The sequence below is a fragment of the Pangasianodon hypophthalmus genome, chromosome 27, assembly GCF_027358585.1.
Source record: "Pangasianodon hypophthalmus isolate fPanHyp1 chromosome 27, fPanHyp1.pri, whole genome shotgun sequence".
NCBI classification, from domain to species: domain Eukaryota; kingdom Metazoa; phylum Chordata; class Actinopteri; order Siluriformes; family Pangasiidae; genus Pangasianodon; species Pangasianodon hypophthalmus.
Window position 1 is genome coordinate 6,458,402 of NC_069736.1, and position 25,960 is coordinate 6,484,361.

A 25,960-nucleotide genomic window follows, 5' to 3' on the forward strand; every position below is an offset into this window, starting at 1 on the left:
CAGTACACACACACACACATGCACAAGCACAGAAGAGGTTCTTTGGCGTCGCACATGCACAGTGTCACGGAAGGCACGCGCTTGGGGAGAGCGGCTCACGCGCAGGCTCGTCACCGGTACCGGGCATGGCACGCGGCTGGGGTCAACTTGTCTCTTTTTTCGACTACAAGACGCAGAAGTTCTTCGTCGCGAGAAACAAGAAAATCGGAGTTTTATTCAGACTCTTTCAGCTCGCAGTGATCGGATACCTAATCGGGTAAGCGCACATGAGAGCAGTCGGAGTTGTTGTGAAGGTTTGAGAAGATTTGAGGCATAACGGGGCAGATTGACACCCGGGTGTGTTGTGTGTCCGTGCTGAAGTTGGAAAAAGTGCCAGGACACCATGCTGAGTTCAGGGACGCTATTTGTAGACGCTCAGAGCAGGTCAGACTCTGAAACAGACCCCTGAGCAGACCCCTGAGCTTCTCCATTTGTCTGAGGTCTCATCCTAATAATAATAATAATAATAATAATAATAGTAATAATAATAATAATGTGTAATAATAAGTGTAGTAAGTGGTCCAGTTGTCTAATAGCCTATATCAGGGGTTCACAAACTTGTAGCCAGGAACAGGAGTAAACAAAGTCCTGAGAAATTATAGGCTATTTAAACTTATACTTGAAATAGACTGTGTATCAAAATCTTATTCAGTTAAAAGTGAAAGCAATGTGCTACATGTGGCTGCTTAAAAGTAGCCAGATTGCTTTCACTTTTTTTTTTTGAGCTTGGATACTGAAAAAGAATTCACCTGATAAAACTAAGTCATTTTTGAAAAAGTATTCACCTGATAAAACTAAGTCATTTTTGAAAAAGTATTCACCTGATAAAACTAAGTCATGTTTTAATGTGAAAAGTAACTTTTATTACTTATCTAAAACTATTAGAATTTTTTTTCCATTTTGCCTCTAGTCAGTAGCTGAGTGAGAGGAGATCTTTGAGATCTTCGTTAAACAGTGCCTTGAAGGTCTAAAAAAATGTAACAAGTAGAAATTATTTTTTTCTTCTTTGAAATATATCCATATACAGAAATAATTTGTCTACTATTTAGAGCTATAGAGCGTTCTCTTCCTGTACTTTGCACTAACAGAATACATTAGGTCCATTTAGACATGATTTATATCTTATTTTTGAGTTATTGAGGTTTGGATTCAATTTAAGGGAAATAACTGTTAAAAAAAAAAGGCACTATTCAATTCTATTCAGTTTAATTCAGATTTATTTGTATTGCACTTTTATCAATGGACATTGTTGCAAAGGAGCTTTACAGAAATCTAGATGTAAACTTTTAATTTAAATTTATCCCTTGGGGATAAACTTCTGGTACTAAACCGTACCATTCCTTGTCACTGGGCTTTAGCATGTAAGGTGCATATAATGTACTTTCATAGCTTTACTGTAAAAGGTAATTACTGTTCAGTTATGTTCAGTATGTACCTTAAATCTTTTTAAAAGGTATACTATTTAGGTTGAAGATACACATTAAAAGTACAGAAGATAAGGATAACACCCCAGCATCAAAGAAATGTACCTTTTTTTCTGAGAGTATAGGCTAATAACTATAAAAAAAAACTTCAGTAATAAATATCATAACTTTGATAAAGGTATGTTGTGATTTCTATCACTGTAACTAAATTAGAAACTCATGGACAGATGAATTCCCAAAGATGTAAAGATATAGACTGTAACATTCATCTAGAAATAAGTGTAATTCCTTTTAATTCATTGTTCGCATTTGTAGTTCATTTTATTTCTCAAGTTGTTGGTTTATATTTGTCTGCTTCAAGTAATACATAATATCATAATTTGATGCGCGGTTTTGAACACTATTATAGTGAAGTGACGTGTGGCCAAGTATGGTGACCCATACTCGGAATTTGTGCTCTGCATTTAACCCATCCAAGTGCACACACACAGTAGTGAACACACACACACCGCGAACACACACCCGGAGCAGTGGGCAGCCTTTTTTGCTGCGGCGCCCGGGGAGCAGTTGGGGGTTCGGTGCCTTGTTCAAGGGTCTCACTTCAGTCGTGGTATTGAAGGTGGAAGAGAGCGCTGGTCATTCACTCCCCCCACCTATAATAATAATAATACATTTTATTTATAAAGCACTTTACATTATAATATATATATCTATAATCTCTGCCGGACCTGAGACTCGAACCCACAACCTTCAGGTTGCAAGTCCATTAGGCCACGACTGCCCAAAATACTATTATTACTATTACTATTACTAATGACGGTATAGAGTAAACCACAAGGAGACAGACATATTTGTGTCTATAGAGATATATCATATCCTTCATCTGACACTCCACAGTAAACATTATGCTGTCTTTTAGGTTAGGAACCCACATGCACATCTGTTCATTCATGCAAATATCTAATCAGCCTATCATGAGGCAGCAGCTCAGTGCATAAACATTTACATTTATGGCATCTTACATTTATCTCATTTATACAGCTGAGCAGTTGAGGGTTAAGGGACTTGCTCAAGGGCCCAGCAGTGGCAGCTTGACAGTGCTGGTATTTGAACTAATGACCTTCCGATCAGTAGTCCAACATCTTAAACACTGAGCTAGCACTTCTTACATGCACGTTGGGATTGGTCAAGAGAGTTAGTTAATATTAAGATCAAACATCAGATCGGGGCAAAAGTGATCTCAGTGACTTTGACCACGCCTGGCTGGTTTGAGCACCATCTTATTTCTTACACTAGTTTTAGTTCTCATATTTCACAAACTATCAGAGGTAGTTTTTGCCCTGGTTTTAAAAGAGTAAAGTTGGCCTACATATGGTTTTAATAGACTAGAACTGTTGCCCACAGAAGGTTAAATGGCCTACCAAACCCCAAGTTACATTTGTTAAATAGTATATAATAAATAAAGTTTATAAAAAATATGCTACTTTAGTCTTATATAACTATATTGCATTTGTATTGCTAGAACATGTTGGACATCTACTTCTACATCTACTATCAAATATCTACTTATCATTCAAATAGTTTTGTAACCACCAAAAGATGTTATCTTAATAGCAGTGGTAAAATCAGAAGCTGGTCCAACCACATATACAACTTCTCAATTTTGGGCCAACAGTTGGCCAAACTGTAAGGCTTGCGATATGGTTTCATTAGAGTTGAGTTGTAACAATATGCAGGTTCACTCATTTTCTGGATTTTCTGCCACTACATTAAAGAAGCATTATTATAAACAGTACATCTTTGACTGTCTCTTTCCTAAAATGCATTATCTGCAACACTTATTTTTGTAGGTGGGTCTTCGTATGGAAGAAAGGCTACCAAGAGAGAGAAGAGTCAATCCAGAGCTCGGTGTTCACAAAGCTTAAAGGCGTTGCTGTCATTAACACCACAGGGCATGGGCTCAATGTATGGAGCACCGAAGATTATGTCGTACCTTCTCAGGTAAGTGCACTTCTCGAGTTGAATGATGGGAGTAATGAAAAACTTTTTGGATGTGAATGAAATTAAAAGCACACAATCATCATCCCTAGGCAAAAGTGATTTTAAAGAAATGTCAGAAGGTATATAATAATTATAAATGCAGTGAAAAGGACAGCTGTGGATGAAGTAATTTTCTGATCCTTATATCCAGTATAATTTTAATTTAGTTATTTAAATGCACAGTCTAAGGAGGAGTAGGCCAGGTTTTCATTTCACTGCAAGTTATATACTGTGTATAACTGTGTATGTGACAAATAAAAATCTTGAATCTTGAATAGCACAGATGATTCATATTAACAGCTTCAGTAGGACACCACAAATGAACTGTAATTTATTTATGTGGATATAATGAAGTCTGCATTAATGAAATTACTCACAGGTGTGGGCTTTAGTTTAGGATCTTCTCATTCAGAGACAAGAATATTACAAGGTTCATTAAAACAGAAAATAAAAGAAAATGTTGCCTCTTTCCCCTTACAGTTGATACAGAGGACACACTTTTTTTCCTGTTTATTGCCTTTACAACAAAACTGTTAAGTTCAGAAAGGAAGAGCATCATCCTTACAGAAGTGTGCATAGGCATGAAATGTAAAATGAAATATCCAACAAAAAGACTTAAAAAAAAAAAAAAAAAACAGACAATGTGATAAGTGAGTATGTGATATGTGAGTATCATAATCCCAGGTAAAAAGCAAATAGGAATAAGTGCACACAAGTACACAGGAAGATCAGAAGGGTCTAATTCCTCTCTAAAATCATCCACTCTTAAAGAGAGGGTCAGGGATTTATATATTATCTTTACACATCCACCTAAGCAATAGGAAAAATTTTGCAATTTCTAACTGATTAACTCTCTTATCATACCATTTTAAAAACACTGAAATGTAACATTTAATATGTTAAATTACTATTATTATTATTATTATTATTATTATTATTATTATTGTTGTTGTTGTTGTTGTTGTTATAATATTTTCTCTGTTTTCTTTTCAATCATGTTTTATTTATAGGATTGATTAATAAATGATTATGTGTATCCTAATTATATGTCTCTGAAATTGTACATTACATTTCTATATTTAAAAGGCACTGTTTGTTTGTTTTTATTTATTTTTATCAAGGGGGATAATGTCTTCTTTATTGTAACAAATTACCTTGAGACTCCAAACCAAAAGCTGGGCTTGTGTGCTGAGGTAAGAATCCTAAGTACCATATTTGGATGTATTTTACAAGTAAAATGGATTTTGATCATGACTGACACATGCTTAGTAGAGAATTACTACAGAAAAGACAGGATCGCTTTCCCTAGGTGAATAGTATGACTGAAAATGAAAAATCATCACCATTGTAGGATAGTTATTTTTGTTTAAACTGCTTGGTGTCATTTTATCTTTTTTTTTTTTTTTTTCAAATGTCTGGTCATTGTATATGGTGAGCTCTGTAGTAATTTGCATGTTCATTTGAATGCTTTCAGAGTCCAAAGGTCCCTGATGGTGTCTGCTCGCACGATGATGATTGCATAGAGGGAAATTCTGTTATAGCAGGTCATGGTAAGAGGAATGATTATACTTACTAAACGGGTCTATATAGTTCAGTTTATCATGGGATTTATGGTTAAGAAAAGTTGTTCTTGATAATATATATACAGATTCAGATCTGTGGGCATAATAAAAGTCCTAAGCTTATTTTTTTTTGATTAATTGTGCCAGCTTCAGATTTATCATTTATAGATTTGTAGCTTGGCATAGTAATTAAAGAAACTCTGTCTGAGTATCATAAAACCTGAACTTTGGCTTCAGAGAAGTCTAACAGTCCAGACCAGAGAGAGAGAGAAAGCGAGAGAAAGAGATTAATGCACAGAGGCACTTTAAAACAAAATCCAAGCATACAAACTGAAATCACAAACTAGATCAGTTTGGTTTGCGATGGATCAGGAACCTATCCCAGGGAGCGGGAATACACCCTGACTAGGGCACCAGTCCATCACACACACACATTCATTCACTCAGTCAAACCTAGGAGCAGTTTTTAGCATAGCTAGTCCATCTACTGGAGAACCCAGAGGAAACCCATGTGGAGAACATGCGTAAATCCACAAAGACAGGAACCTGAGCTCATGGTTGAACCAGGAACCCTGGAGCTGTGAGGCAGAACATATACTAAAATTGGAACCCTGGGGCTCTGAGGCAGCAACACTACCATTGTGTAGCCCATATTGTATACTGTGAAAATACTTTGTAAATTAACTGGCGGCAGAGTTGCCAGGTAGTTACTGCAATTAATATTTACAGCATTCTTACACACAATAAGAACTTAACTATAACGAAAATCATCAGTCAAGTTAAGCAATAAGAAACTGCTAAAATGAAAGATTACACAATGAGACAAAATGAGAACTACAGTAACAGAATCAGTGGGTCTTTCACTGGGTAAGTCATCGAGCTAGCTAGCAAAAAAATAGCTACATAGGTACGCCAAACATATGGAAACTATGCTTTTTTTTAAAATCAAAAACTATTACAACAAAATAATGAAAAACATTACAAAAAAATCGAACAATATTCCAGACCAGGTTTCTTTGCTGCTTCAGGTAAATGCGTTGGATTTATGTTTTACTGTGTTATCACAATATAGTCAGCAGTGTTACAGTATCTATACGGTAAAGTCTTTTGAGACGTGTAAATGTTAAATTAATTTTTTTTCTGTTTTGAATGCAGTTTTTTATTGTGGAACATACAGCAAATCTTTGCAGGGTTCAGTGAAATTTATGTTTAATTAGCCCTGTGTCTTGGCTTAGGGTTGAAGACGGGACGCTGTATCAGTGAGACTCGCACATGTGAAATTTATGGCTGGTGTCCGGTTGAGCAGAGACAAACACCAAAGTAAGAAAAACAGCACCTTACACCATCATATAATTTGCTCTTGGAATTTATCCTGATTAAAGAAAGAAATGAGTCATGGTTATGGTGTGATATTTAGGGTGCCGTTGCTGGGAGAAGCAGAAAACTTCAGCGTCTACATCAGAAACTTCATTAGGTTTCCGAAGTTTGACTTCTCCAAGTAAGCCATACTGTATTTACTATCTGTGTCTTTCTCAACTCAGAAACAACACTCCAGAAAGCAATTTACATTTCAGTAGTGTTTAAAGTGGCATTGGGTAAATATTGCGTATTATACAGTATTTGCTTAATACTTGTATAACTACATAGTATATTTTTTTTATAAAGATAGAGCATACTCCAGAATGTATGCTGTACCTTGCCCTTAGCCTACAGATACAAGGCATGTTCACATCTGCCTATATAACATACACCCACACATATTTCCTGTTACTGTGTTAGGTGTATGACTGTTAGGTGTATGACAACATATTTTCAGCATGTGTGTATAATGTACATCATGGGGCTTCATGAAAGGTGGTATATGCAGATACACCAAACCAGTGTGCTATGTTCCGACTGAGATGACCACATAACACATAAAATCTCTATTTATACACACAGACTGTAGTGGGATCACTGAGAGAGCTTGTCCGACGTGTGACCTCGCTGAGCATGCTAAAAGCTGGAAGTGTATTTTTATTTTCACTTGTTCACCTCACACAGGAAGTAGCATCTTTTCACAACCTGTTGAAAGACATACTACAGATACAGTATGTGCATTTCTTACCAAGGTTGTAGGTTTCAACTGCTAGCTACCTAGCCTAGAAGTGTATTTAATGAATTTGTAACAAGCATTATCTAGCTATCTGGTGTTCTTTAACCTAAGAAAACGTAGGTTTTCAAATTCTTCCTGGCACATTTATTGGGCTTTTTTTTTTTTTTTTTTTTAGATGTTCTGATACTCGATTTAGTTTATGCTTCTGTAAGGATTGACAAAATAACTAGGAGCTAGCTTTCCTTGTAAATTAGCAGATAGAATTATCCATGCTAAATCAGTACATTTTAGAGAGACATAAAACGTTTGAGTGTGTCATGTATGTACTTCTTTGTTAAGCTAATTAAAATATATATTGATAATAATATTGTTTGGAACAATCCAGTGCTCTTGTGAGATTGGTAAGGACATCTCATGGATCCCATGTTGCATTCTTTGTAGGATGGAATTGTCAATATATAGTAACAAATGTAAAAGTACATGATGCTAAGATCCATATTAAGACATGAAATTAATAAGAATCATTTATCCAATTCAGGTGAACCAGGTTTAATCATTTATAAGTATTATTACATAAGTATTATTACACAATTGTGACCTGCAGTATACTTACCTACTTCTTTCAGTCAGATATTTAATGTAATTATTGAGGAAGTAGTTTAGTAGTATTTACTATGTTACATCATAGCTTCTGAAATGTTTAATATATTTATTTTACATTTTTACATTACTATATATACTTACATATTCAACTTGCATATTACATACCGAGTTTTACTTGTAGGTACTACTTTATTACCTGTTCAATTCTGAGTAATTACTGCACTGTAGCAAGAAATAACGCTGTACAATCCTGGCAAGTTTCACACACGTTAAAAGCCATTATAGAGAGTACGTACCTATAAATACTTACCAGTACTGCAAAATAAAAGTGCTTCCTATTTTTTCCTGCTGAGGTACCATCCATAACACCATCCATAACATTATTATCCAAACATCTTTACAGTATAATCCAGTATAAGCCAGTATAAGTATATTTAAATATATTTATGTATAAAATTGCAGGTACTATGGTTTGTACTTACATGAATATGCTATGAACATTGTAATAATTTTACAATTTTTAATAATTGTAACGCAACACAAACATTTTTGCGTAGGAATTAATTCATACAAATTCTAATCACGTGGTCCTTTATAAAAGAGAACACACACTTTAAAAGTGAATGTGTGCTATTTTATAATTTTTTTCATAGAGTGGAATTTATTTTTTATTTTGTATGTACACAGGATTTCAATATTTTAGTACGCCCTTGTTTTATATATGAGGCCCCAGTGTTCCAGTCTGATATATATGTTATCCTTGCTGTTTTTTTTTCTTTCTTTTTTTTTTTTTAGATCCAATGTTCTCCCCTCCACCAACCACACATATCTGAAGTCATGCTACTATGACAAAATCCACCATCCATATTGCCCCATCTTCCGAGTGGGAGATCTGGTCAACTGGACTGGTCACAGCTTCCAAGAAATGGCTGTCAAGGCGAGTGTCACTAATGTCATTATGTAGTCTTAATGTATTTATAATGTCTCAGAGCCCAGTAGTGATTAGGGATGATGTGTCACAATTTGAGTGTGAAGGATTCGAGAAGCATCAAGGAAGGATATGATTAGACAAGAGCTGATTTCATTATGAGCTCCTTTTGCGCATTTGTTTGTGCCTGTGTTATGGCCACAGAGGAACTTTTGAGCAGCTGTTATGTGAATAAAGCATTTGGAGAGGGTGTGTTATAGGAAAATAATCAACAGCACATCCTAAAGTGTTTTTATTCCTTTTATACCACAGAAATATGGCAACAGCTACAAGTGGTTTATTTATTAACAAATGTGATGTTGTGCTTTATAACCCTTTATAATTTAAGGCTGTAGAAAGTCTGTAAAACAAATGAGTTCCTGTTATCCTTTACATTATAACAGATATAAACCTCCCTCACCAGCCTCTCTCTTTTCCTTTATTGCAGTTATTAAGACAAAAAAAACAACAACAAACAAACACAGCTTCTCATGTTACAGAGAAACAACAAAGGGCAACATCCTTCGCTTTATACAGCTTTACCTCGGTTGCAAAGCGCTGACACTGGAGACTCCTTCCAAAAATGTTAAATGAAATGTTAAATCTCTATACAGAAAGCTTCACCGTATCAATGGCCATACTCTTACTTTGTTAAATAACAGCACATTTTTTAAATACATTTTTGATTATTAGGCTTATTAGGCTCCACGTTATTAGCCAGCACAACTATCCAAGCTGCTGTTAAAGAAAAATCAATTTACACCTTCTGACCAATCAGAATCGATTTGAGAATTAAACAGTGCTGTGGTATCAACTTGCATAATGCAGACATTTAGGTGACATAAATGAGGCCCAATACCATTCAGGCTGAGCAGGTCAGGGTCTGAACAGGGGTTTGCTATTTGTATTAGACATGTCCTAATGCTACTTACACAGAACCAAACCTTATGCACTGATGTTTACAGAAGTACTGAAATAAATTGAAAATCTATCTATCTATCTATCTATAAATTGAATCTATCTCTCTCTCTCTTACACACATAGGGTGGATCTGTTGGAGTGGGGATTGAGTGGAATTGTGATTTAGATAAAGATGCCTCTAAATGCACCCCTGAGTACAGCTTCACTCGTCTGGACAGCTCAAAAGGCTCAAACATCACTGGATACAACTTCAGGTGTGTTCATCACACCAGCATTGTTAACGCTCGTGTTATCTTTAACACTTAACTATGGATATCTTTGATGTTCATTTCCTGTCAAAAGGAATTGTATGTAAATGCGACAATGGAATCGTAATTTTAATAATCACATATCTTGTAAGCTGAGTTTTGTGTGTACTCTTCCTTTGTGTATCATAACTCACAAATCCAGTTTCATTTCACAAGTTTACAGAACCATAACCAGAGCTTTGTAAATGTAGCATTTTTAAAGGTGTAAATTGGGATTTGCAGTTGTAATATGAGGTTTATGCGTATACCCACAAAATATATAATAAAAATGGAAACTCATTGTGTTTTATGGAAACACAAAACTCCTTAACATGCTGACAGAAGCTTTGATGGCACATTTTAAATTGTTTTATGCAATTTTTAGATGTAAATTATGCCATGGACTTGGCTTGTGACAACTTTTTGGGGCAGTCGTGGCCTAATGGATAGAGAGTCAGACTTGTAACCCGAAGGTGAACCTGAAGGTTGTGGGTTCGAGTCTCAGGTCCGGCAGGGATTATAGGTGGGGGGAGTGAATGACCAGCCCTCAATACCACGACTGAGGTGAGACCCTTGAGCAAGGCACTGAACCCCCAACTGCTCCTCGGGCGCAGCAGCAAAAAAAGGCTGCCCACTGCTCCGGGTGTGTGTTCACGGTGTGTGCGTGCACTTGGATGGGTTAAATGCAGAGCACAAATTCTGAGTATGGGTCACCATACTTGGCCACACGTCACTTCACTTCACTTTCATAACAAAAGGCGTGAATCACCACTGAATATGCATCCGGGTGACAACAATTTACAGTCCTCAATAACCAAACGCCTACAGCCAGGAAATTTTCTCGTGTATTACATTCAGAGCTGTCAATCATCTGTAAACAGAAATATTTAACAGCTTCATTTATTCTGTTTCACTTTGATTAGAGCATTGCTGTTAAAAGCAGGACAATGTTAACATTTGAACACAGACATGCTTTACTTACTGTGTCTATTCTTGAAATATTCCTGCCTAAGACCTGCGACAAGCGTAGGAAAACAGCTGAAAGGTTTATTTTTAATTTTAAGTCACACTCCATTCCAGTTCATGCTGGAATAATCTTTCTTTTGTATTATTTCACATTTAGTATAGATTTTAAATAGATTGTTAAAAAAGAATCTAAACCGTGGGTTCATCTTAAAATGATATATTTAAGCTTTTATATTTATATTTATATATTTAAAAAATATTTAAGCCTAGACTTTGATACTTTGATTGTCCTTTGATATAGGACATCACATTTGTCCTATAATGGCATAATAACATTTCCTGGCTCTTCTTGCAGATTTGCTCGCTATTATAGAGATGAAAATGGAGAGAATTATCGCTCGCTGTTTAAAGTGTTTGGCATTCGATTCGATATCATAGTTAATGGGGAGGTAAGACTCACTGTTATTACTGTTACTATACCATGACAATTCCTTTTTATTTATTGATTTTTGATTCACTGCTTATCTTGTGGTTTGGTTTCCAGGCAGGTAAATTCAGTATTGTCCCCACGGTGGTAAACATTGGGTCCGGAGTTGCTTTAATAGGTGTTGTAAGTACAACTTTCTGTGAGTAATTGGCTCTGCACCACCATGCCATACACAATGACCAAAGGTTTGTGGACACCTGACTATCACACCCATATGTGCTTGTTGAGCATCCCATTCCAGATTTAGTCCCTCTTTACTGTAATAATAACTTCCTCTCTTCTGGGAAGGATTTCCACTATATTGTGGAGCGTGGCTATGGGGATTTGTGCTCATTCAGGCACAAGAGCATTAGTGAGAATCAGAATCACCTTTATTGCCAAATACCTTGGGTTTACATGTACAAGGAATTTGTCTTGGTGTACTGGTGCTTAGTATAACAGTAAAATACAAGAAATAAAAAGAATATTAATAAGATAAACAACTATGAGCATAAATATAGAAATATAAAAATTTAGGAAAATAAAATAAAAATAGAGACATTACGTGTACATTAGTGCAGGATGTGCAAAAGTGGGCCAGTGCAAATGCTCACAGTTTGAAGTAAGAAGGTGCAGTATAGCAGTCTGAGTTGTGTGTGTTAACGTAATGCATATGAAACAGTGGGGTTTTTCGTTAATGTAATGTGTAATGCCCATGGAGGCGGATAAGAGACCATGGTGGGTCCTGGGTATTCTTGATGAGGCCAGTTGCGGATGGAAAGAAACTGTGTTTGTGGCGTGAGGTATTAGTCTTGATGGACCGCAGCTTCCTGCTGGAGGGGAGTGTTTCAAAAAGTTTGTGTCCAGGGTGAGAGGGGTCAGCCACAATCTTAACTGCCTGCTTCAGGGTCTTGGAAGTGTACAGGTCCTGAAGAGGTGGCAGATTGCAGACAATCACCTTCTCAGCAGAGCGAATGACATGCTGCAGTCTGCTTTTGTCCATGGCAGCGGCAGCAGCATACCAAATGGTGATGGAGGAGGTGAGTATGGACTCAATAATGGAGGTGTAGAAGTGTACCACCATTGTCTTTGGTAGGTTGAACTTCTTTAGCTGCCACAGGAAGTACATCCGCTGGTGCACTTTTCTAATTAGAGAGTTGATGTTCAGCCCCCACTTGAGGTCCTGGGTGATGATTCTTCCCAGGAAGCAGAAGGAGTCCACAGTATCAACTGGGACAGAGATGAGCCCAGTGAGGGTGGTGTCATCCGCAAACTTCAATAGTTTGACAGACTGGTGACTGGAGATGCAGCTGTTGATGTACAGGGAGAAGAGTAGAGGAGAAAGAACACAGCCTTGGGAGGAACCAGTACTGATGGTCCGGGAGTCAGAGACATGTTTTCCCAGTCTCACGTGCTGCCTCCTCTCAGTCAGGAAGTCTGTGATCCATCTGCAGGTGGAATCAGGCACACTCAGCTGGGAGAGCTTGTCCAGTAGCAGATCTGGGATGATAGTTTTGAAAGCAGAGCTGAAATCCACAAACAGTATCCTGGCATAGGTTTCTGAGGAGTCCAGGTGCTGGAGGATAAAGTGGAGGGCCATATTAACCATGTCATCTACAGACCTGTTGGCTCTTCAGGTAAACTGCAGGGGGTCCAGGAGAGTGTCTGTGATGGATTTGAGGTGGGACAGCATGAGATGCTCAAAGGACTTCATTACCACGGATGTCAGAGCAACAGGTCTGTAGTCATTAAGTGCTGTAATCCTGGGTTTTTTTGGGGCTGGGGATGATGGTGGAGGTCTTGAAGCAGGCTGGCAAATGGCATATCTCCAGTGAGGTGTTAAAGATGTCTGTAAACTCTGGAGACAGCTGATCAGCACAGTACTTCAGGGTGGATAGAGAGACAGGGTCTGGTCTGGCTGCTTTTCGTTGGTTCTGTCTCTTGAATACTCTGTTAACGTTTCACTCTAGGATGGAGAGAGAGTCGTTCTTGTGGTGGGGGAAGAGGGGGAGGGGGCCGTTGAGGTGTGCATCTGTGGAGAGGCCCCACCCCCTGCTGTGGTGAGGGTGGTGAAGCTAATGTTTGAAGCTGGAGTTGATGGCTGGTGTCGTGGGGGATGGTGACAGTACTGTCCCATAGTCTTTCAATGCGAAAGTAGAACTCGTTCAGGCTGTTGGCCAGACGCAGGTCGTTAGCAGAGTGGGGGGCTTTAGGTTTGCAGTTTGTGATCTGTCTGAGCCCTTTCCAGACAGAAGCAGAGTCATTGGTTGAGAACTGCTGTTGTAGTTTCTCAGAGTACAGCTGTTTAGCTTCTCTCACTACCTTGCTAAACTTGTACTTTGACATTTTAAACCTGGTTCTGTCCCCACTCTTAAATGCAACTTCCTTCTCCAGCCTTAGCTGTCTGAGTCTGGCTGTGAACCAGGGTTTGTCATTATTCACCCTGGTGCATGATGGTACACAGCTATCCTCACAGAAGCTTATGTATGATGTCACAGCCTCTCGATACTCATCCAGACTGTTGGTAGCAGTCCTGAATACATCCCAGTCAGTAAAGTCCAAGCATGACTGAAGATCCTCCACAGCCTCCCTGGTCCACTGCTTTGATGTCCCTACAACGGGTTTGGAGAGCTCTAATTTCTGCCTGTATGCAGGAATCAGATGGACCATGACATGGTCAGAGTGTCCCAGTGCAGCTCGTGGGACAGCATGATAGGTACTGCTTACTGTAGTGTAACAGTGATCCAGAATGTTCACCTCTCTGGTCAGGCATTTAATAGATTGTCTGTATTTGGGGGAGTTCATATGTGAGGTTACCTTTGTTAAAGTCACCAAGGATTATAACAAATGAGTCCGGGTATGTGTGCTCCACATACAGTATCTGATTGGCGAGTATACGCTGTGCTTCCTGCACGTTGGCTTGCGGTGGAATGTAAACACCAACCAGTGTGAATGTGGGGGGTAGAAGGGCTTGCAGTTTATGAAAAATGACTCAAGATCAGGAGAACAGTACTGCTGAATCACTGTCACATCACATGCACCAGCCATTATTAGTGTAAAAACAAATTCCTCCACCCTTCGTCTTGCCTGAAAATTCCGTGTGGCGATCCGCTCTGAAGAGTTGGAATCGTGCCAGCTGCAGAGCAGAGTCCGGTATCAGTCCACACAGCCATGTTTCCGTGAAGCACGAGACAGAAGATGAAGAAAGAGCTTTAGATGGTAAATGAAGAAGATGAGGTCAGGCAGTGATGTTGGGTGCCTGGGGTGCAGTTGGCGTTCCAGTTCATCCCAAAGGTGTTCAGTGGGGTTGAGGTCAGGACTCTGTAAAGGACATTCGAGTTCTTACTCTCCGACCTTGGCAAACCAAGCTCGCTTTGTGCACAGGGGCATTGTCATGCTGGAACAGGTTTGAGCCTCTTAGTTCCAGTGCAGGAAAATTGTAATGGTACACAATACAAAAGCATAATATACAATTGTGTGCTTCCAGCAGTTTGTGGAAGAGCCACATATGGGTGTGATGGTCAGGTGTCAGCAAACATTTGGCCATATTGTGTATAGAAGTGAATATTGCTTGTCTGAGATTGGCTCTAAATAAATTATTATTTGGTAATTCTAAATGCTGAGTTGTTGTAGTAGTAGTGATAAAAGTGGATGTGTTACAGTAATGACTATACACTATCACTATCAGAATTAGGAGTGATGGAGTATAGTCTGTGTAAACAGTTGAAATGGAAAGATCCAGGGGTTTTCAGCCCCTACACCTACTCTTTAGCCACAAGAGGGCACAGCTGTATTGTTCTTCATCATGAATGAACCAGCCTGCAAATGTTTAGTCATCAAGAGTGACATTCTGATACTAATCCAAGGGGCATCGTTCAGCAGTGTGTGATGTCTTTCATGTGTTGTTGAAATCACTGTCAGGTCAAATTTAATTACCCATCCACACTGAGCTTTCATCAATCAGGTTAGAGTCCAAAAATGAACAAACTTATCTATGTGATGCTTTAAAATGAGAAACCTATTTTAAGTTGCATTGATTTGCTACTGGACATAAATAAAATGGTTGGACAATAATAGAAGAGCACAATAATGCACAATAATGGAAATGAAGCTGCTTTATGGGAAGGAAAGGAGCTGTAGTAACTTGTAGTTCTCTGATTGTTCTTTTTATATACAGGGAGTGTTCTGCTGTGACATGCTCCTCATCTATTTGATGAGGGGGAGATCGTTCTATAGAGAGAGGAAGTTTGAAACTGTAGTAAGGTAAGACTGATTTCAAACTTTGTGTGGAGCATTTTTGTTGATAAATGGCATCCGATGTATGCTAATGTGCAAATATGACCACCTATAGAAAGTCTGACAGACAGTCCAGAGAGGCGAAGCATGCAAAACACCATCGGCACGGCCACGACAGACACAAGAAAGAAGACAAACTGGACGTGGAGAACCAGCTGCTGTCATCTTCCCCGACTCGCAGTCCGAGAAGACACAAACATCGCAGTCATGAACAGAAGCACGTTAAAGAGGCAACATCCAGATCCCACCGCAGTCCTGAAAGAAAGGCCATGACTAAGGCTTCCTCATCCCGGACGCCATCCAGTCCAAATAAATAAAGTGTTGGATGTCCAGTAAAAATGGAAATTGTTTTGGGAGTGAACTACTGAATACTGTGAAGGAAAGATGAAGGAGAGGACAGACAATATTTATTTTAGCAGGCAAATGAGGTACTATTCCTATACTATGGTGTGCCAGAGTTGAACAATTCTGTGAATGTTAACTGTAGCTGAAGAGTCAAACTTAAACCTGTTAATTGCTTTATACATGACTTACTTATTTGTAAGGAATAAATACTCAAATATAAAGGTGCTTGAAATGTTCTAGATGAAGGAGTGATGCAAGATCCTCTGCAAGTCTCTCCAGCCTTGTTAGACATTACAAGAAGAGGACTCTACAGGGGAAAGTGACATTTTCACATTTGAAAAAATAGTGTTAAAATAAAATTATACAGCATTTAAGGTCAAAATATTAAGTAAATGAACGAGATTTGTTTTGGCATGTTTTCATGAAGGGTGCCAAAAATTCTAGAGTCGGCTGATGTACAGTATGAACAGTATTTTAAAAATGCTAGAAATGTGCAAATTATGTGTGAATTAATTCCGTTTGTAAAATGGAGGTCACTTGAGTTGCTACATTGCTAGATATGTTTTTTTACACACATTGCCGTTTATTATAAATGTAAAAGTACTACATGGATGGTTATTAATGCAGAGGGGGTTAAAAAGATTAAAAAAAAAAAAAACAGTTATTGCAATCATATGAGTGAGTGATTTATTTAGAAGAAACCACAGAAATATTCACACACAATGCCACACGTCAGGAGTTGTTAGTGGGGTAAATTTATATTTCTTGTGATGGAATGACGATATTTGTGTCTTCTCAAACTCTCGGGAAATAAAGTTACCATTTCTTATACAACTATGCTAAATTTCAAACTCTTAGATATATAGATAATAACAATGTATCAACATATTACAGATTCTGACTATTGTATTTATGATCAAATTTTGCACCAGTAGTTTTATTTCCTCTGTGTTTGTTGTTAATGACATTGTTAGAGAAAAGGGATCCATCCAGATGGGTTCTTCAGTTTGTTTTGGGTGTAAAAAAAAAAAAAAAAAAAATCAGAAATGGGTTCCAAATGTAACTTTAACTATCCGAAGAATCCTTCAGAAACCCTTTTTTCTTCAAGTGTTATTTAAAGATAATTAAATCTAAACTTAAAGACTTGTTAGCAAAACGTATGATTGTGATACATTTTTTGTATCAACGGGGCATAGAAGGTAGCTCTACTGTCTCACAGCTACAAGGGTCCCTGCTTCAATCCTGAGCTACTGAGTGTGTGTGTGTATGTGTGTGTGTGTGTGTGTGTGTGTGTGTGTGTGTAGTTTCACATGTTCTGCACGTCCGTGTGGGTTTCCTCGAGGTTCTCTGCACTGCTCCTACCTCCCAAAAACATGCCAGTAGGTGGACTGACTACGCAACATTGCCCCTTGGTGTGAACGTGTGTGTGTGTGTGTGTGTGTGTGTGTGCGTGTGCGCGCATTGTGTCCTGTGTTGGACTGGCATCTCATCCAGGGTGTATTCCCAGGATAGGCTCCAGATCCACCGCAACCTTGACCAAGGATAAAGCCATCATTGAAGATGAATGAATGAATAAATAAACTGGATCTGGTTAATGACTTCAAGCTTCAGCTTGACCTTTAAGCCCAAGTTCTGAGTCACTTCAGGTCAGAATCAGTTCAGTGCAATCAAATACAAGGGAGAAAGGAAATTAACATTAGATTCAATTATCATGCCTAGGGATTATGCTGAACAGAAATCTGCCCTACAGAGATTTAAACCTGTGCACTAATGCGCATCTGCAGTAGTGCTGCTCTTCAGTACACATGCACCATTCCGTAGAGGAAAGTCCAGAAGAGCACGTAGGTGAACAATCCGCCCACGAGGCCTCCGGTAAAGAGCAGGCGCCTGGATTTAAAGCACTTGTTCCACCGTCGGCCGGCTTTAAGGATGAGCAGCACGGACAGCAGGAAGGACGCGAGGAAGTAGAAGATGAAGCCGTACAAGCCTGTGAGGCCCAGGATGCCCGCTGTGGCCCCGGACAGAGCAGACACGGAGGTGCGGCAGTAATCCAGCACCGCGGCGTTCCCCCGCACCGCCACCTCGCTGATGAACTGCGGGCCCTCGCGTTTAGCTGCGACCGCCGCCATTCCGCCCAAATCACTGCAAACACACCAGCACAGTTAACACACCTCAATAACCATTTCCAAATATACCATGAACACACAGACTGCATCTGCAACCCCATTCATATTCATTCTTCTTCCTATTATTATTATTATTATTATTACTATTACTATTAAGAACTTCCGCTTTACGCTTCGACTTAGGATGAGTAGCTTACCGTTGGGATTAAGATGCACACGCTTAAGACACGTTAAAATGCTCCACTTATATTAAATTATACAAGCACATAATATATTCATGCCAATATTAAAAACTTGTCAACATAACTATTGTAGGAAAATATGTACTTTTCTTTACAAAAAATGTTCAACAAAAACGCTACGCTTATCACTCCTCGGCAGCCATGTTGTTTCTCGCGGTGAACGCTGGACAACGCTTACCATGACAGAATCAAAAACGTACTCTTTTAACTGTTTACTTATTTTTTTTTTTAAAAAAAGTCTAAATATTTCTATATAAATAGTTTGGAATGTATAAAGTATAATTTAAGTGTTTTTTTTTTTAATAATTTAAAAAATTTGCGTTACCCTTAACCTCTCCTCTACGGTGTCCACAGAGGAACAAAACACATTCAGAAGTGGTTCAATTCAAATCTCTTCCTACTTCCTACACCAGTGCCCTATAGAGGGAGCGAAGTAAAGGCTTCTTCACACCCTACTTAGTGCACTATATGTAGAATAAGCAGTGACATACTTGATACGTAATAAAGCCTTGATACATAAAATTATAAATTCAAATTGTATTTTTCTAACGTTGTTCACCATTTTAGGATTTCAGAATAATTTTATATAAATTTTGGCTTTCATATTGAGTAATTATCCTTTGAAAATTTTAAAAAAAAATTTTCGTTACCTTTGACCTCGCCACTACGGTGTCCACAGAGGAACAAACTGTACAGAGGTTCAAGTCGAATCTCTCCTTTACTTCCTACATTAGTGCTTTACATGAAGTTACAGCTGCTACACGCTATTAAGTGCACTATATATTTCATTATTAAACATCATATAAAACACCATGGCTGCACTGCCTGGCTCATCAGCTAAGTATGTTTTGGGCATTGATTTGGGAACCACGTCGATCAAAGTTGTGTTGTTTGACACCAGATCAAAGACTGTGACAGACAGCTGCAGTTTACAGACCAACTCTGACGTCATCGACGACACGCATGAACACGTAGGTTTGATTTTTTATTTTTTTTTCCAGACTAACACCTTATGACATGACAGTGACATTTCTATTCAACATTTAATGACCCAGTTTCCTATATTCAGATCAAGGAGCAGGACCCTGTGCGGATCATTGCTACTCTTGACCAGTGCATGTGTGCCCTCCCTAAGGAAAAGCTGCATGACGTCATATGCATTGGGGTGTCAGGACAGATGCATGGTGTTTTGTTCTGGAAATCTAACACAGGTGCACATTAAACCAATAACACTACCCTAAAGCCAGGGTTCTCAAAGTGGGGTCCAGTGGTTTCCAAGATTTAGTTTGTAATTGCAATTTTGTAATTTTGATTTTACTTTTTAATACATCATTCATATTGGCATATTGGTCTGTTTCCACTTTGGTTAATGGTTTCCTACATTACCGACAATGTCATTCAGCTAATAGTGCTGAATGTTGCTGATACTGGCGCCAGTAGGAATTCTTTTCTGCCTAAAGAGTGCGATGCGGCAGCGCTTTAGTCCTTTAGTCTGTCCGGCTCTCTCAGCTCCTCATGTGTACACTCTGCTGAAACAGATCAGCTTCCAAAGCTTCAAAGTTCATGCTAATACCACCATCAATACCATCAGCGATGGTAGTGTAGATCATAGATCGCTGACTAGATGAGCCGAGTCTCTGCTGTAACTCATCTCAGGTGTTTTGTTTCGTATAGCTGCATTGCATTCTTTAACTGAATCAAACGTTTGCTGCCTCCATTAATTCCTAGTTGGATATATCTTTAATATTTCACTGGAAAATGACGAGTGAGGATACAAACTTTTGCTCTTTTGTATTGTCCCCTTTTTGACGTCAGAGCGGCAGACAGCTGCTAACTTCTGAAAATACAGCAGCAACCATCAAACTAATTCCAAGATCACTGAATACATCCCATCATTTATTGTGTTTCAGGGTGAAGATTTCCTTTATTATTTAGTTCTAACTGAAAAGTGAGCATAAATAACATTTGAATCCTTCTATCACATTGTAACTGGTTTGGATTTAGTTGGTGGTTTGTTCAGGAAATAAAAAACCTCAAATGGCTTCAGTAGATAGATATGATGGCACCCAATTTTTATAATATTAGAATAGTTAGATTTATAGTCATTAAATGAATCTGTATTGCAATCATAAAAGCTCTTTGATTTATTGTTACACTGAGAGGGATCCCTGGCTGCAAAAAAGTTTGAGAACCCATGGCCTAAGTATGTATAGATGTTCTCAGAATCTCAATTGTCTAAAACCTTGCTCTAACTACAATATATGGTGTGTCAGCTCTAACTGTAATATTACACACCTGCATCACTAACCAGTGTGTGCTCAGCTTTCAGTGTTTTGGATTGGAGCCCAATCTACTTGTAGTAGGAATTAAAATTTTTTTTCCATGACCAATACATACAGACCCAGATAGATGATCCTAATCTCAAGTTGTTCATATTGTCTTCTGTTCCTATTTCAGGTTGTGAATGGTACAGTAGTCATGGAGGTCACAAATTCAGACCTCGGGATACCAGTCGTCTGATCACATGGCAGGATGCACGCTGCACTAGAGATTTCCTGTCAACGCTACCCAAACCTGAGTCACACCTGAATGTGGCTACTGGCTTTGGCTGCGCCTCCATCTTCTGGTACACCAAGCACAGGTCAGAAAGCTATTTTATGTCATTAGTGGTTTCCATCCATCAGTTTTGTTTTTGCTCATACGACTAATATGACCCATTTTCCTCTGTGATTCTCTTACCAAAGATGCACAACTGCAGCCATAATACATGCATTGACATTTAAGATTAGACAAGGTTGTTAAGACAATAAAACTATTTACAATTTATCAATTAACTTTTCATTTTAAAAGTATATTTAATGAGATTGAAGGCCCAAAAAACAGATCTAGAGTTATACCAAGGTTTCTAAATGTAGCTTTTGGATTCACAGAATAGCCTTAAAACTCGAGGGTGAAATAATTGAGCAGACTTCAGGATCACCACTTCTGTTTTGTTACAATTAAGGAAAAATGTTTATGTTCATCAGTTTTTATAATAATAATTTTCTATTTTGCATAGTTGTGATGTTAAAACTTGATGACCTGATAAGCATTGTGCATCATCAGTAAAGGGAAAGCCAACATTATATTTGCAAATTATGTCCAAGTTTCTATAAAAACAGAGAATAGAAAGGGACCTAAAACTGAACCTTGTGGTACACCATCTTAAACTGTTTAGGCTATAAATGCTCTCCATTGACTCAAGTCAAATCTAAGCCATGCAAGAACCTGTCTGTCCAAACTGGCTGTGTTCATTAAATACAATGGTCAATGTTGTCAAATACTGCAGCATCAAAGCTGACACATCCACAATCTGGCAACGCAGTAGGGTGTGTTCCACTTTAGCTTCTTGAAAACAGAATGAAATGCAAAGAAGGAATAAAAAGAATAGAGTTGTTGGGCAACAACTCCTTCTCCAAAATATTACATAGAAAAGTTGTGTTGAATAATACTAACTGGAGAGATTGTTGGTAAGATTTATCTTCTGCATGGCTGAGGAATAACATTTTCTCTCTACAGCCCTGAATTTCTTTCAAAGTTCAGTGTCTCAGGAACCATCCAGGACTATGTGGTGTCCATGCTGTGTGGTTTGGAGGTTTGCCTCATGAGTGCGCAGAATGCTGCTAGCTGGGGTTACTTCAACACCACCAACAACCAGTGGAATACAGAGATGTGAGTACAGAGTACAGTTACATTATTTCGTAGAGGTCACAATGTTATTATATGACATGTGCAATAGTAATATGCAACAAGTAAGGAATAACACACTTGGGGTTGCTGTTATAGGAAAATGATCAATGATCATGCAGGCTGAGGTGATGCGGCTTGTTAAGCAGAGCTAAGGCTGAATTATATTTGCCTTTATCTGCACATCAAATGCTAATGTAGTGATCGACACAATTGTTCAGTACTGGTTTTCTTATTACGTTTAGTGTTTGAATTTTAAAAACCTCTCATGTAGCCTTCAAACCTACTGAAAGGTCTGTTTCGTGTACCAGTCTTCTGTTTCTTTCTAGATTAGTAAATCTTTTGAATGTGAGATCAGAGATTTCGATTTGAGATGAAGATCATTACAACAATCATGATGAGAGTGGAAAATTGAAATGAGGAACAGAGCTCTGTTTCACTTTGGATCACTTTGCAAGAATAAGTAGTTCCTGTTATCACTTAAAACTACTATTTATAGTTGTCTTCTTAGCAACCTCACTTTTGTTTCTCTGTATTAAAGTTAATAAGACCAAAAAAAGCCACAGCTTGTGATGTTACCAAGAAACCACAAAGTTACGTGTCCCAGGGCGGAAATCGTACTGGCTGCTGACAATGCTTTGAATAAATGTCAAAGTAAATTCATTTATATACAGATGTTAAACAGATATTTTATGGAAAACATGCTCCTGATCTTTGCATTTACTGAAATGTATGTTTTATTGTTAGTCTGAATGCTGCAGGATTCCCGGTGCACTTGTTGCCCGTGCTGGTGGATTCTGGGTCTATAGCTGGTGAGACCTGCTCTGATTGGCACGGGATTCCTGCTAACACACCTGTAGGAGCAGCTCTGGGAGACTTCCAGTGCAGCGTTTACTCCTGTATGACGGATAAGACAGACGCAGGTATGGTTGAGTTACATGTCGTTTCAGCATGATTTATCTCTACACTTCAGTTGACCACAAGCTTCAAAATCTTCAAGCGTGTGTTTGTACATTTCCATAAATATTCACTTCTGTACAACTTTTGGACAACTTTTTTCAGAGCAAGGTATCAGATAGTGAAGAGAAACATGCAACCTAACTATATGCATTTATAAGTGAATCTGCTTTTTCATGTAAAAGTTGCGAAGTACCAGACAATCAAGCAAAACTGAATGTCTGGGTCACAAGAGTGGGTTACATCAAGCACACTAGTCATTGGCGCCTCTAGTTGGCTTTATCAAACTACTTTTCTGTTGCACTGCCTCCACTGCCACTTTTGTTAACATTTCACAGCGTTCTTCTCATACTGCACCAGACTCAATAAAATACTTGCGTCCTTGTTGCCCTGAGTCCTAGAAACACCAAGCAGTGGCAATATTTTTTTGTATATATATTTTTTTCACACATATTAAAGCATTGTAGTATGCTCTGACAGGAATAGTGTGGAGTGTTTTCCATATGTGAGTTGCAATTCTTAACATTTGTCCACTTCGTATCTTTTACAGTATTAAACATGAGCACTTCGGCACAGTTGACATTCTCCATGCCTGCTGATTTCACCCCTGCGAGTGTTCCAGACGCCCTCTCTCCCATCGCTTACTTCCCTTATTTCCACAACACGTACCTAGCCGTGGCCGCCGCACTCAATGGAGGCAACGTTCTGGCAACGTTTGTAGGAATGTTGACTTCTTGGATGAAGGAATTTGGTAACTATATATTTAATTCTACATTTATTTCCCCTGCCATGCCTTGCTCGACACTTGATAAACCAGTGCTACATGGCTTGCTGGAACATTATATTTGTCATAAAGAATATGTCACATGTTCAGTAATCCTGTTCAGGGTTGCAGTGTTAGATTGTTCCTATCAATAAAAATGACACAACATTGTATTTTTGTTTATCCCATTTACCTAAAGTGTGTTATGTATAATTTCTTCTTCTTCATTATGCAGGAGTGGAGGTCACTGACTCTGAAGTGTACTCCAAGCTGATCGAGTGTGCCCTTACCCAACCCAGCACTGACCTCCGTGTGACCCCGACCCTGCTAGGAGAACGGCACGACCCCAGCAGCCACGCTGTCGTGTCCCACATCTCCCCAACCAACCTCTCACTGGCTCACGTGACTCGTGCCATTTGTGCAGGGATCGTTGCAAACCTAGCCGCCATGATGCCCCATCACGTGCTGTTGGCTGCAGGAGTGAAACGGATTATGGGTAGCGGGAGCGCTCTGTCTCGGAACGAAGCCTTGAGACAGGAAGTAGAGCGAGCATTCCCTTTCCCTGTGGTCTATGGGAAAGACGTGGACTCAGCAGTCGGAGTGGCAATGGTTTTTAATGACATGCTGTTAGGACACGACTGACTTTAGAGTTAGCCACACTACTTAGCGTGCACTATAGACACTCTGCGCCTTTAAAGATATTATTATGTGCAATTTACAGCCTTGTTGGCTGCTGATGCATTTCTTAAATTAAAAAAAGATAATTCTATGTGACCTTAAAATACATACAAAATACAGTTAGTACATTCCTTATATTATGGATCCACAATAAAATCCCTGATGCTCATGTCAGTCCATTTGGGTTGCATTAATACATCGAGTATTAATTTAATGGAGGGGATTTTACAGATTTGTACATCTACTAGATGTTATTGAAGTTTTGGAACTGTAATTATTACAGTGCTAAGTTATTATTGATTTATTATTAATTTTTGTTAATTTATTACAATTTTTTTTAGGTCAGATCCCTAATGGCATTGTTTGTGCTTGTAGAGCAGATCATATTGCTATTTCTTTGTTTCTTTTCTTATTTTTTCTGTAACACATATAGAGGACATATTTTGTAATTGTACTGTAACATTAATAATTTGTAAATTAAGTTTTCAAGCTGAAAGAAAACAAAATGTCTTGTATATGTCTTGCAAATGTCTTGTACTTGTGTTTCATGAAAAAAAGGGCCAAATCAATCCTAAATGAGCCTGAGATGGACCTGGTAGTCACACATTCTCTCTCTCTCTCTCTCTCTCTCTCTCTCTCTCTCGCTCTCTCATATTACTGTAATCGTTTAAGGTTGTTTAATACAGCTGAACAATGAAATAAATGTGATCATTACCTAAATGTAGGTAATACTTTGTCAGACGCTTTTATTTAAAGCAGGTGACTTAGAGGTGCAACGAAATGCAACTAATTAGCAAATACAGTATAATGCAATTATATATAATCCTGTTACAAAGCTGAGCAGTTCAGGGTTGTTCAGCGTAGGTAAGTCTGTCCTAAAATGAGAAACATGTCAGCTAGATCATCCACATTGGAGATATCACAGTACACATCTGTGCTGGTGGGTTAATATCACATCAGCAGTTATTGTGGTAAGAAAATGCAAACGCAGTTAGAATATTAGGGTCCAAACAATGCAGAAAACCCCACCACTGCTACATGAGTACATGAGGCTAGCTAGCAAGGAGCTGACTGTTTAATTGATGTGTGACATTTTCACCTATTCCTAACTATTATCATGAGGCACTAAATAAATACTGGTTACAATGTTTCATATAACATAACTAACACTTTATGGCTTAACATAAGCCCCCCCAAACCCCACCCCCTGTTTCTCAATACCTAGTATTCACTTCCTCTTATGCAGCTTTATCTGAAGACTGGGCTTCGGTCACTAAGTTAAAGATGCAAAACAAAATGTTTTGTATATACTTGTGTTACATAAAATTTTTATATTGTTTCCATTGCATTGTTTTCAGTATTGCTTAGACTGTTTCATTTGTGCATCTTCTTTATCTCTATATCACATACTGTGAATGTTGGCTCTAACATTTTGTGTGTGTGTGTGTGTGTGGACA

General features: G+C 38.5%; 3 protein-coding genes across 6 annotated transcripts; 2 read left to right on the plus strand and 1 right to left on the minus strand.

Moving 5' to 3' along the window:
- p2rx5 (purinergic receptor P2X, ligand-gated ion channel, 5) lies at window positions 1-16,673 on the plus strand. Of its 3 annotated transcripts, none has more exons than XR_008301118.1 (12): window positions 1-256; window positions 3,314-3,464; window positions 4,625-4,696; window positions 4,978-5,053; window positions 6,283-6,385; window positions 6,483-6,563; window positions 8,559-8,700; window positions 9,775-9,905; window positions 11,260-11,353; window positions 11,449-11,530; window positions 15,548-15,633; window positions 15,722-15,859. XR_008301118.1 is itself a non-coding variant. In XM_053230469.1 (12 exons), the coding sequence occupies exons 1-12, from the start codon at window positions 126-128 to the stop codon at window positions 15,981-15,983; spliced, it is 1,395 nt and encodes a 464-aa protein (XP_053086444.1). In that variant the 5' UTR covers window positions 5-125; the 3' UTR covers window positions 15,984-16,673. The 3 variants fall into 3 exon arrangements, 2 of the variants coding, with proteins under 2 accessions (XP_053086444.1, XP_026778294.3); XM_053230469.1 differs by having other exon boundaries at window positions 5-256; window positions 11,449-11,514; window positions 15,722-16,673; XM_026922493.3 differs by having other exon boundaries at window positions 7-256; window positions 6,301-6,385; window positions 11,449-11,514; window positions 15,722-16,673.
- An 11-nt stretch (window positions 16,674-16,684) lies between these two features.
- emc6 (ER membrane protein complex subunit 6) lies at window positions 16,685-18,829 on the minus strand. 2 transcript variants are annotated; one of them, XM_026922319.3, is made up of 2 exons: window positions 18,705-18,829; window positions 16,685-18,153 (listed from the first exon to the last, which is right to left on the minus strand). In XM_026922319.3, the coding sequence occupies exon 2, from the start codon at window positions 18,138-18,140 to the stop codon at window positions 17,808-17,810; it is 333 nt and encodes a 110-aa protein (XP_026778120.1). In that variant the 5' UTR covers window positions 18,141-18,153; window positions 18,705-18,829; the 3' UTR covers window positions 16,685-17,807. The 2 variants fall into 2 exon arrangements, with proteins under 2 accessions (XP_026778120.1, XP_026778119.1); XM_026922318.3 differs by lacking the exon at window positions 18,705-18,829 and adding an exon at window positions 18,335-18,572.
- A 128-nt stretch (window positions 18,830-18,957) lies between these two features.
- shpk (sedoheptulokinase) lies at window positions 18,958-25,226 on the plus strand. Its single transcript, XM_026922288.3, has 7 exons — window positions 18,958-19,350; window positions 19,449-19,590; window positions 20,837-21,020; window positions 21,938-22,090; window positions 22,853-23,028; window positions 23,613-23,813; window positions 24,061-25,226. Exons 1-7 carry the CDS (start codon window positions 19,192-19,194, stop codon window positions 24,465-24,467), a joined length of 1,422 nt encoding a protein of 473 aa, XP_026778089.2. The 5' UTR covers window positions 18,958-19,191; the 3' UTR covers window positions 24,468-25,226.
- Window positions 25,227-25,960: the final 734 nt, after the last annotated feature.

What these genes read in the sequence shown, in the direction of transcription:
- emc6 (XM_026922319.3), bottom strand. Translation starts at nt 18,140, where the DNA reads ATGGCGGCGGTCGCAGCTAAACGCGAGGGCCCGCAGTTCATCAGCGAG.
- shpk (XM_026922288.3), top strand. Translation starts at nt 19,192, where the DNA reads ATGGCTGCACTGCCTGGCTCATCAGCTAAGTATGTTTTGGGCATTGAT. An exon ending in AACCAGTGGAATACAGAGAT is followed by an intron (nt 22,091 to 22,852) that starts GTGAGTACAGAG and finishes TTTTATTGTTAG; the next exon opens with TCTGAATGCTGCAGGATTCC. An exon ending in GACGGATAAGACAGACGCAG is followed by an intron (nt 23,029 to 23,612) that starts GTATGGTTGAGT and finishes TATCTTTTACAG; the next exon opens with TATTAAACATGAGCACTTCG.
- p2rx5 (XM_053230469.1), top strand. Translation starts at nt 126, where the DNA reads ATGGCACGCGGCTGGGGTCAACTTGTCTCTTTTTTCGACTACAAGACG. An exon ending in GTGATCGGATACCTAATCGG is followed by an intron (nt 257 to 3,313) that starts GTAAGCGCACAT and finishes TTATTTTTGTAG; the next exon opens with GTGGGTCTTCGTATGGAAGA. An exon ending in ATATCATAGTTAATGGGGAG is followed by an intron (nt 11,354 to 11,448) that starts GTAAGACTCACT and finishes TTTGGTTTCCAG; the next exon opens with GCAGGTAAATTCAGTATTGT.